The 12,238-nt window shown below is 42.7% G+C and overlaps 1 protein-coding gene across 12 annotated transcripts in view; it reads right to left on the bottom strand.

Annotated features, from left to right (window-relative positions):
* ENTPD4 (ectonucleoside triphosphate diphosphohydrolase 4) overlaps positions 1-6,060 on the bottom strand; it is a 39,802-nt gene extending 33,742 nt beyond the window's left edge. For 5 of the 12 annotated variants that reach the window (XM_089912809.1, XM_089912812.1, XM_089912808.1 and 2 more), the window contains exon 1: positions 162-1,023. Coding sequence is in view for 7 of the 12 variants with exons in the window: in XM_089912805.1 (XP_089768931.1) it covers positions 162-190 (29 nt within the window). In the remaining 5 variants the exon portion in view is untranslated. The other 7 variants (XM_089912801.1, XM_089912810.1, XM_089912802.1 and 4 more) reach the window with 6 other exon arrangements.
* Between the last annotated feature and the right edge of the window lie 6,178 nt (positions 6,061-12,238).

Below are 12,238 nucleotides of genomic sequence, written 5' to 3'. Positions count from 1 at the left end.
GGAAGGAGAAAAACCAAAATGTTAACAGTGGTTAGTTATTTCTGAGTAGTGAGATAATGGATCATCTCTATTCTCTTCCCTAGGCTTGCCTAGGTTGCTTAAAGGGCATATATTAATTTTATCATCAGAAGAAAACAACAGAACTGTCTTTAACAAGCTACCTTTGACTGATATCTCCAGTTTCCGGCATCCAGTCCTCTTCTGGATATATCAGGAAAGCCCGTCTTCAAAACTCTTCATGGTACAGGAATTCCAGTCTGAACATTTAAAAAAATCGATAATTATGTGATAGCTGAACTACGAACAAAAGAAAAGCATGTTTAATTAACAGCTTAAAGTCAAGGTCCTTGGGGGAAGAAAGGCCTTTCATGATTCAACGATTTGTATTATGAAGTGACATGAAGGGCAGAGAGGAGTAATACGACTGACTCCAATCTCAAGGCTTCCGCAGATTGGTAATGGAGAAAATACCAATACCCAAGAAATAATCAAGAGAGTAACAGAAGGCAATGTTAAATTATCTGGACTCCTGCTGTACCAGTTCAAAGAGCACGGTGAAGGCTACAGGTTAACAGAAAGATTCCTGCAGGTGGGAAGTAGGCTTTGGATGGGGGAGGAGAAAAGAGAGTACCTTTCAAAGAAGAGGCCCTGTTAGGATGCACCATGGCAAACTTAGTAAATGTTATTTAATCCGTTGTTTGTCTTAGGCCTTTTTTTTTTTTTTGAGATATGAGATGACTTTGACAATGAGGATGAATAGATATTTTTGTAAGTTACAAAATTTGTGTTTAAAGACAGACAGAAAATAGGACAGCTTGTAAATTGCTAAAGTAATTACTTTCATTTAGGACAAAAGTATGGCTGAATATCACCCAGCAGACAACAATACGGTAATTTGATCTTAAAATGTAAACTCCAGCTGTATTTGCAGCTAAGAGTCTTGGCACCAGGGTTTAGGGTGGCAAACTCTTAGCAGTATTACATAAAACTGCCATGTTTTTAAAAGGCCTAAGTTATGTGAGGCCCATCACCAGAGAGATGCATTAACTCGAATTCTTTCAGCTCATGGGGCCCTCCCTCAGCTGAACGTTCTTTAGCGGAGTGAGGTCCACTGGGTCCTGAGTTAAAGTCTTTTCAGTCAGTTTCTCATTGACAGTCCTAAGGAAAACAGTGAAAACAATACAAGTCAACTGCAAAGTGAAATGGCTCCCACAGTGAAAAATGCAGGATGCAGTGATACAGACATTAGCAAATTCTGAAATTACAGGCAAACAAAATCACAGACAAATGAGACTCTGGAAGAGCTAAACCTGAGTAAGAACAGGTAAGATGCCACAAAGGGTGCTTCAAAAAAGAATAATATGAATATCAAAAGATGACAAGAGAAGCTGGAAAAATCAAAAGAAGCCCACAAACAGGCAGAATTCTGTAAGAAATGACCGTCCTGGTGGGAGTGAGAGGCCAAAGTGAAGTGAAGGATGCTGTGTGGCACTCAGCTGTGGGAAAAATACATCAAAACAACTTGATTCGTTTGTTGTTTTAAGAAGAATGCACGGTAACACGTGTTGGCAAGGATGTGGAAAAAGAGGAACCTTGAGCATTGTTGGTGGGAATGTAAACTGGTGCAGCCACTAAGGAAAACATTATGGAGGTTCCTCAAAAAATTAAAAATGGATCTACCATATGATCCAGCAATTCCATTTCTGGGTATTTTTCTGAAGAAAACAAAAACATTAATTTGAAGAGATATATGCACCCCTGTGTTCATAGCAGGATTATTTGCAACAGCCAAGATATGGAAGCAAGTAAAGTGCCCAAGAACAGATGGATAAAAAAATTGTGGTGTATGTATACAATGAAATATTACTCAGCCACAAAAAAAGAATGAAATCTTGCCATTTGTGACAACATGGATGGGCCTGGAGGGCATTATGCTAAGTGGAATAAGTTTGACAGAGAAAGACAAATACTATATGATTTCACTTATATGTGAAGTCTAAAAAACAAATGAGCAAACATAACAAAACAGAAACAGACACAAACGTACAGAGAACAAACTGGTGGTTGCCAGTGGGGTAGGAAATGGGAGGAGAGAAACAGGTGAGAGAGATTAAGAGGTACAAAATTCCAGTTACAAAATAAATGAGTCACAGGGATGAAATTTACATAGGGAATATAGTCAATATTGTAATAACTTTGTATGGTGACAGATGGTAACTAGACTTATGGTGGTGATCTTTGTCGTAATGTACAGGATTATCGAATCCCTATGCTGTGCACCTGGAACTAACATAGTGTTGTAGGTCAATTATGCTTCAATTTTTTAAAATAAGAGAAAAAAGAAGAATGCACATAGTTGCATTTATGATCGACATTTTCTTAATATTTAAAATTTTATTTATTTATTTTAATAAATTTATTTATTTATTAATTTTTTGGCTGTGTTGGGTCTTCATTGCTGTGTGTGGGCTTTCTCTAGTTGCGGTGAGTGGGGGCTACTCTTTGTTGCGGTAGCTTCTCTTGTTGCAGAGCACGGGCTCTAGGCACGTGGGCTTCAGTAGCTGTGGCTCGCGGGCTCAGCAGTTGTGGCACAAGGGCTTAGATGCTCTGCGGCATATGGGATCTTGCCGGACCAGGGCTCAAACCCGTGTCTCCTGCATTGGCAGCAGATTCTTAACCACTGCGCCACCAGGGAAGTCTTTAAATTTTATTTTTCAACAGCAAGTCCTAATCAAACCTCTTCCCTACCTCTCACTGTTCATTTGCAAACTTCTGGTCCCCATTTTAAATGATCTTTTTCTAGTCATACTTTTCCCTGCATCTCCTCTGTAGTTTCCCAGATCTGCAACTCTGACTTCCCTCAAGTTTCAGTTCCACATCTTGAGCTTACAGTTACCACAAACTCATTTAGTCTAAGATTGTGCTCCCAAATCTTTTTGACACAAACTAATACCACCTTCCAAATTCCCCAGGTCTAAGAGGAGTATCACTGTGGACTGGGGTCACCTGATTCTTAACCTTGATTCCCAATTATCTGTGTGTTGCTCCTCTATGTCATTCACCAGGTCCTGTCAATTCTTCCTCAAACAGTCCACACATCTAAAATGACCACAGCAGACATCCCTACCTCAGGATAGGTCTCTAGGCGGGTCACTAACCTTCTGCCTTCACGGTGAACACCGTTCTTTGGAAACATTTCTTTGTAAAACGTTACCTTCACAATACAACCAGCTCAAGAAAAAATCTAGAAACAATAAATGCTGGAAAGGGTGTGGAGAAAAGGAAACCCTCCTGCACTGTTGGTGGGAATGTAAATTGATACAGCCACTATGGAGAACAGTATGGAGGTTCCTTAAAAAACTAAAAATAGAACTACCGTACGACCCAGCAATCCCACTACTGGGCATATACCCTGAGAAACCATAATTCAAAAAGAGTCATGTACCACAATGTTCATTGCGGCTCTAATTACAATAGCCCAGACATTGAAGCAACCTAGGTGTCCATCGACAGATGAATGGACAAAGAAGATGTGGCACATATATACAATGGAATATTACTCAGCCATAAAAAGCAACGAAATTGAGTTATTTGTAGTAAGGTGGATGGACCTAGAGTCTGCCATACAGAGTGAAGTAAGTCAGAAAGAGAAAAACAAATACCGTATGCTAATGCACATATATGGAAGCTAAAAAAAAAAAATGGTACTGATGAACCTAGTTGCAGGGCAGGAATAAAGTTGTAGACATAGAGGATGGACTTGAGGACACAGGGTGGGAGGTGGAAGCTGGGTCCAAGTGAGAGTAGCACTGACATATATACACTACGGAATGTAAAATAGATGGCTAGTGGGAAGCAGCCGCATAGCACAGGGAGATCAGCTCAGTGCTTTGCATTGACCTAGGGGGGGATAGGGAGGATGGGAGGAAGGCTCTACAGGGAGGGGATATGGGGACATATGTACGCATATGGCTGATTCAACAAAAACTAACAGTATTGTGAATCAATTATACTCCAATAAAGATCTATTGGGACTTCCCTGGTGGCACAGTGGTTAAGAATCCGCCTGCCAACGCAGGGGACACGGGTTCAAGCCCTGGTCCGGAAAGATCCCACATGCCGCAGAGCAGCTAAGCCTATGTACCACAACTACTGAGCCTGCGCTCTAGAGCACGTGAGCCACAACTACTGAGCCCGTGTGCCGCAACTACTGAAGCCTGCATGCCTAGAGCCCATGCTCCACAACAAGAGAAGCCACTGCAATGAGAAGCCCACGCACCGCAACGAAGAGTAGCCTCCACTCGCCACAACTAGAGAAAACCCGTGCGCAGCAACGAAGACCCAACACAGCCAAAAAATTAGAAAAAAAAAAAAAGAACCTTCCAGAGCCTACAGGTCAACAACAGCGTCCCTGTGTGGCATCTGAGACCTTCCATCCGTCAAACGGTCCCATCTTATTTTACTAAACTGTCCTCTGCTCAGCCCTAGATAACATCTCTCTGCTCTAGTGAGGTGGGTCTCTCCTCTCCCACACAAGCAGTCCTCCTTCTTGCCTTGGGCCATTACTTAAGTCACTTCCTACTAAGTAATATGTCCTGTTCACAATATTACACTTCTTTCAAGGCACAGGTCAACATCCTTTGCCAGGATTTAACCAGTTATATTTCCCAATGTTTCTCCCCACTCTGAATCTTCTCTTTATTCATGTGTAGTTGATTTAAAATAAACATGCTGAATAAATATGTAGAGAATATAAGCACCTAGATAACTTTCATTTTGTTTCTTCTTTCTAGACTATATACGTAAGGGTTGAGATCATGCATTCCTATTAGGCCTGGAAGGATGTAAACCACAGATTCAATATGCAACAAATAAATCAATGTTAAGGTTAACAATGGAATAAACAAACTACTTACACAAATTAATACTCCATTTTATAATTCTGCTAATGTGTCAAACAGAATGAACAGACCTGATACAAAGACACAATAACATCAAATATAACATAATACAAAGAATATAATTCTTTTAGGCCTCTCCAAGGCTGGAAAATTATTTTCATTACACAAAGCAGTACACAGTAAAGGCTGTAATGTGAAATTAAACTAGGGATCTGAGTCTCTAATTTAGAATTCTTTAATAACCTAGTTTATCTTTCAGCATGGAAGCATCTCTTTTCTTTCCTAAACAGTCTACACCAGCGTTCGTCTCACTGGGGTCTGAGAACTCCTGCGGTTCTGAGTCAAATTCCAGAGGAATGAGCGAACTGTCCCTTTAAGAGGTGTCACGCATTACTCGAGTTTGTGAAACACTGCTCTTACCATCACTTTATTGCCCAACTAGCTCTATTTTTCCAAAGGAGCTAATCAGATTTAGATTTTAGAGAAACCTAAAGCATGAAACTTGGTAAAAGCAGAGTAAAGGAAAAACGATGCTGACTTGTAAATGTCATGACAAGGTGGCAGGTAAGACCCGCAGGGTCCTCGGTGCAGCATCCTTCTCCCCGGCCAGGTCCCTCCCCATGCGGCCCAGACCCGCGCCCACTACGTGTCAGAGGGGAAATCCAGCGCGGTCACCGGAGAGGGCGCCGACAGCACGACTGCCAGCTTTCTCCCGCCAGGGGCTGGGGGACAGCACCTGCCGCCCGGGGTCACGGGTGCTGACGGCTGGCGCCCGGATGTGGTCGCGCGACCCGGGCTGCGGGGAGGCAACGGCGCGGGAAGGGCCCCCGGGGCAGAGTGGCTCGTCCGCGGCCTCGCTGCCCCGTCGGGCCCCGTCGGGCCCCTCTCCAACCGTCCCCGCTTCGGCCGCCCACCCTCCCCTCGTCCGCGCCGGAAAGGCCGCCTCACCTGCTCGGCAGCGTCCGACTCGGCGGTCGGGGTTCCCGGGAGCGGGGACCCGCGAGCGGAGCGCATCACGGCCACCGCGGCGAGGCGGCGCCGGCAATGCAGTCGCGGCTTCCCGGCAGCAGCTTCCCAGTAGCTCCGCTCCTTTCCCGCAGCCGTACCGCCAAAACACCACCCCGTAGCCACCCGCGTCGCGTCACCGGGAGCGGCGGGAGCGCGCACGCCGCGGGGCGGGGCCTGCACCGCCGTGACTGGCGTCCGAGCGCCGCGCTGTTCCGCGGAACCACGCGGGTGCAGCTGAGCTCAGGGAATGCCGAAAGTGAAAGTGGCATCACGGAACTAACCAGTACTGTGGCTTGGTTACCGCCGATCCTACAGCGAGGCGCAAAGTGCTTATGACACCAAAGGTCATTTTGTTTTTAATTAATTAATTAATTAATTTTTGGCTGTGTTGGGTCTTCGTTTCTGTGCGAGGCCTTTCTCTAGCTGCGGCGAGCGGGGGCCACTCTTCATCGTGTTGCGCGGGCCTCTCACTATCGCGGCCTCTTTTGTTGCGGAGCACAGGCTCCAGACGCGCAGGCTCAGTAGTTGTGGCTCACGGGCCTAGTTGCTCCTCGGCATGTGGGGTATTCCCAGACCAGGGCTCGAACCCGTGTCCCCTGCATTGGCAGGCAGATTCTCAACCACTGCGCCACCAGGGAAGCCCCGCAGTTGTTTTATTTGTGTTCTTTAGTATTATGGAAAACAACACTCGAAAACTTAAGAAGGACTAGGCATTTTTGCTCGACTCGACATTTCGTTTTGCAACTTTGCCAGTAGCTATCCCTATTTTATAAGCGGGGAAACGAAGCTCAAACTCATTCAGTGACTCTCTTAAGGTCCACATAATTAGTAAAAGCCAGGATTTCGTCCTTACCAAAAGTTGCATGTTTCAGAGCCTACTCTGGGTTAGAGCACCTCCAACACAGGCAATGGTTATGAGAAGAAATAGTGAGGGGAACAGCACTAGTTCCAGAGAGTAACCCCAAGACCTGGACTTAGCTCAAGGCCCCACTCTAGCTTGACAAAAAAAAGTGCCTTGAAGTCACAGAGCTGGAAGAGACCTTGAGAAACACAGCTTTTTATCCTTTTTTCTTTTCTTTTTTTTTTTTCTAAACAGGTGAATACACTGCTTCCCAGAGATAGAAAGTGACCAGCCAGCCTAGCCAGTTTAAAATATTTTTAAAAATGAGAGTCCTGGAAACGTCTCCTCCATTACTTGTGTCAAGTAAAACAAGCTTGGACAAAACTAGTAGTCATAAATTTTAAGCGGAATCCTTGGTCCAGCACCAGCTTGGGTTAAATCTCCTTATGGTAGCATTTCATCCTTGGATTCAGATATTGTTCATGGAAGAAGGCTAGCAGTGACCAAGGAGTCTTGTGCTTTAGAAGTAAATACTGTCTTTTAACTATTGCTCCATACCAGAATCATAAAGCCACAGAAAGTTCGAACAAAGAGACCATAGTTACTATCTAGACCAAACCATCTCCTTTTACTGTTAAGGAACCTGGAACCCAGAGAGACTGAATGTCTTGCCCAAATGCCCTAGAGGCAGAAGGGGAAGCAGAACCTCTGGTTCTGACTCCTACTTGAGTGCCCTTTTATGGCAATCTGTTGCTATTTTTAAAAAATGACCAGTTTGGATAGCTTACACATTAGAAAGCTCTGTGACTTATACCTAAGGTTAGCTTTCAGAAGCTGAAGTAGTTGGCCACCGACATGCTATGATTTTAGGGCCAGGACCCCTCAAAATTACGTGTGTTTCAAAGTCCTTACCATCTGTGTTACTGGTTCATATTATGGTAGTCTCTCTCTCAAGGAGGCCTCTACCAAAATGCCACACTAGAATTTTCACACCATCAGTATTTCCTGATAATTCGTATACAACAATTTTCTGGTAAGAGCTAGAAAAAAAAGTATAAAGTATGAAAACATGGAATATGCTGCATTAGTTTCCTAGAACTGCCATAACAAATTAACCCCAAACTGGGTGGCTTAAATCAACAGAAATTTATTCTTTCATAGTATGGGAGGCTCGAAGTCTGAAATCAAGGTGTTGGCAGGCCCATGCTCTCTCCGAAGAGTCTAGGAGATGATCCTTCCTTGCCTGTCAGTTTCTGGTTGTTGCCGGCAATCTTTGGCATTTCTTGGTTTGTAGATGCATCACTCCAATCTCTGCCTTTGTTGTCACGTGATGTTCTTCTGTGTGTCTCTGTGTCCAAATTCACCTCTTCTTAAAAGGACAGCAGCATATTGGATTTAGCCACACCCTCTCCCCTCCCAACCAATGCAATATGATTTCTTCTTAACATGATTATATCTGTAAAGACCCTGTTTCCTAATAAGGTCACATTCACAGGTTCTGGGTGGACATGAATTTTGGGTGCACACTATTCAACCCAGTACATGAGAGGACCAGCCCGGTTTTGGTCATCAGGGAAGGCTTCTCTGAGGAAGTGATGTTTGAGGTCACACCCGCAAGATGAATAGGAATTAACCAGAAGAGGGATGAAGTCTGGGCCTATATGAAGGAGTAGCGCTTCAGGCAGTGGAAACAGCAAAGAGGCTCTGAAGTGGGTAGAAGCACAGCTGTCAGAGTGAGCCATCAACTTATTCTCCCTTATTAACAGGAGAAATAAAAAAACTAAGCTAATAGGAGACAACACTTAACTGCGTACTTTATGCTAGGCACAGTTCTAAGAGCATTAAAAAACATTTCAAATAGAATGGTAATGAAAATATGTCAAAATTCATGGAATGCAGCCAAAGCGGTACTTACTGAGAAATTTATAGCTTTAAAAGCTTATTTTTGTAAAGAAATAAAAGTTTGAAATCAAAGTTTCCACCTTAAGAAGTTAGGATAAGAAAAGAAATTTAAAACCAGAGCAAATAGAAGGAAGGAAGTAATTTTTAAAAATAAGTTGGACAAAATTAACAAAACCACAAGTTGGTTCTTTGAAAATATTAATAAAATTGATCAATTCGTAGGGAGATTGATCAGGAAAAAAGAAAGAAAACACAAATAATCAAAATCAAGACTAAAGGAAGAACATCCTTACAGATCCTACAAAAATTTAAAAAAATAATAAGAAAACGTAATGAACAACTGTATGCCGGTTTCAACAATTTAGATGAAATGGAAAAATTCTTGGAAAAATACAATTTCCCAAAATTGACAGAAGGAAAAATCATATGAATGGCCCTATATCTTTTATGGTCCCCAGAAGAAAATTCCAGGCCCAGATGGTTTCACCAGTAAATTTTATCAGCTGTTTAAGAAAGAAATCATACCAATCTTATATAAACTCTTTCAAAGAAATAGAGAAGGAGGGACTATTTCCTAACTCACGAGGTCAGAATAATCCTGATTCCAAGAGATAAAAAAGAAAGAAAATTACATACACATCAATATCCTTTATGAACATAAACACAAAAATTCTAACAAAACATTGGCAATTAAAATCCAGCAATATCTATCTAAAGAGAGTAAGATAGCTTAACCAAATGAGATTTTTTTCAAGAAATACAAGGTTGGTTCAACATTTTAAAATAATCCCTATTATTCACTACATAAACAGAATAAAGGAGACAATTCATATGATCTCAATCAGTGTAGAAAAAAACATTTGACAAAGTTCAACACTCTTTCATGATTTAAACCAAAAAGCTTTCATCAACTATAAAGGGAATGATCTTCCTTAGTTTGTTAGCATATTTACAAAAGAACTACAGCTAACATGGTTGCAAGGTCAAAGTACGTTATTGCAAGTCTGTGTTTTGAAAGTATTAAATCATTAGAGAAATGCAGATCAAAACTACAATGAGGTATCACCTCACACCAGTCAGAATGGCCATCATCAAAAAAATCTACAAACAACAAATGCTGGAGAGGGTGTGGAGAAAAGGGAACCCTCTTGCACTGTTGGTGGGAAGGTAAATTGATACAGCCACTGTGGAGAACAGTATGGAGGTTCCTTAAAAAACTAAAAATAGAACTGCCATACGACCCAGCAATCCCACTACTGGGCATATACCCTGAGAAATCCATAATTCAAAAAGAGTCATGCACCACAATGTTCATTGCAGCTCTATTCACAATAGCCAGGACATGGAAGCATCCTAAATGTCCATCGACAGATGAATGGGTAAAGAAGATGTGTCACATATATACAATGGAATATTACTTAGCCAGAAAATGAAACGAAACTGAGTTATTTGTAGTGAGGTGGATGGACCTGGAGTCGATTATACAGAGTGAAGTAAGTCAGAAAGAGAAAAACAAATACTGTATGCTAACACATATATATGGAATCTAAAGAAAAAGAAAAAAGTTATGAAAAACCTAGGTGCAGGACAGGAATAAAGACGCAGACGTAGAGAATGGACTTGAGGACACAGGGAGGGGGAAGGGTAAGCTGGGACGAAGTAAGGGAGTGGCATGTGCATATATACACTACCAAATGTAAAATAGCTAGCTAGTGGGAAGCAGCCACATAGCACAGGGAGATCAGCTTGGGGCTTTGTGACCACCTAGAGGGGTGGGATAGGGAGGGTGGGAGGGAGACACAAGAGGGAAGAGATATGGGGATATATGTATATGTATAGCTGATTCACTTTGTTATAAAGCAGAAACTACAGAAACTAACACACCATTGTAAAGCAATTATACTCCAATAAAGTTGTTTAAAAAAAAGAAAGTATAGGGCTTCCCTGGTGGCGCAGTGGTGAGAGTCCGCCTGCCGATGCAGGGTACACGGGTTCGTGCCCCGGCCTGGGAAGATCCCACATGCCGTGGAGCGGCTGGGCCCGTGAGCCATGGCCGCTGAGCCTGCGTGTCTGGTGCCTGTGCTCTGCAACGGGAGAGGCCACAGCAGTGAGAGGCCCGCGTACCACAAAAAAAAAAAAAAAAGTATTAAATCAGAGTTTCAAAAATGGATGTGATGTCTGGACTGCAGAAGTCATCCTGTAACCATGAGGCAACAGTGATGCAGATAAGAAGCCAATACTAAATATGTTGAAATAGAAAGAGAGAGTTGCCTAGGTCCATCATGGCATCACTAAATCACTAAAATAATACTAGCCACTGATGTACATCTTACTCCTTGTTATGAGAGGAGAACAAGGCCTTTGTTTATTTAAATTACTTCTGGCTGGATATTCCATTACTTGCCATTAGGTCTCAGAGGCAACATGACTTGTTCAAGTTCCTAAAACTGGAAGGGATGCAGGATGATTGAATGTGAAGCTAACTAAACTGGAAGGTGGAAACCTGGATCCCAGTCCCTGCTATGCTATTAATTGACTGCATAAGCTTAGAAAAATTTAGTTTACCTCACTGGTTCTCACCAGCCATATGTAACTTTAAAAAGGGAGTGGAGAGGTGACTAGGTTGACCTCTGAGGTCTAAAATCCATGATTTCTAAGAGGCAAAAGAGACCAGAAACAAGGTCCTCCCTTCCTCCTTCCCCTCTCTCCCTCCTTCTCCACCTCTGCTTCCTCATTATGAAATCTAACATAAGATAGAACAGCTCTTTCCTTTTTAAATTGAACTCCAGATTCTTTTAAAACTGTGCATGTGGGAATCTTAATGAATGGATTAGGGCCAGTGAAAACCATCAGTATTTAGAACCCAAACAGCATTTCCTTTAGTTATCTTTCTGGAAAAACCTCCAACATGGCCATAGCTTGGCATTCTGTTGGCTTTGCTCTCCAAATGTTTTAACCCATCATTCCAGGGAGACTAAATTGGCAAACGGGCCCTCCTGGCAGTCTGTAAGTGTTGGGAGGAGGTGACTGTGAGGCACTGGATGTCATGGAAACAAAGGAATCAAGTGACCCTTGGAAACAATGAGTCCTATTGCCCTCGTCCGTTCCTGTTTGCCTCCCAATGCACGCGTGCACAGACTGGTTTTTGAGCGACTTGGCTAATAATCCTATATATTTATACAGCATTTGTCTTCAAGAAGACCATAGCACTTTACAGACATGACCTCATTTATGAGCCCAGCCTTCCTAAGGCAGGGAATGGGCCAGGAGAATTCTTATTTTATGGAGTTTTGTTACAGAGCGAAAGCACTTGATATTCAGAAAGAGAAAGGGACTTGGTCAAAAGCAGCATCAAAATTCACAGGGTTTCCTTCAAACTTTTCTCATCACAGCATGTGTCCAACTGTACCATAAAGGGGTCTAGTGGGATGTGGATCATTACACACACATAAACATACACACACACAAAATAGGGAGTGGACATGGTTGCTTTTGCTGCCTACAACCATCCTTCTCTTTTCAGTAACAGTACCTTGAATTTCTGAAGCAGTATGCCTGTCTCGCACTCAGTCCATTTGGGTCAGGA

This window comes from Delphinapterus leucas, chromosome 6 (assembly GCF_059928025.1).
Source record: "Delphinapterus leucas isolate spDelLeu-1000000601 "Yukka" chromosome 6, BTC_Dleu_Yukka2, whole genome shotgun sequence".
Classification (NCBI taxonomy): domain Eukaryota; kingdom Metazoa; phylum Chordata; class Mammalia; order Artiodactyla; family Monodontidae; genus Delphinapterus; species Delphinapterus leucas.
The sequence above is the reverse complement of the archived record's forward strand: the minus strand, read 5'-3'. Positions and strand labels throughout refer to the sequence as shown.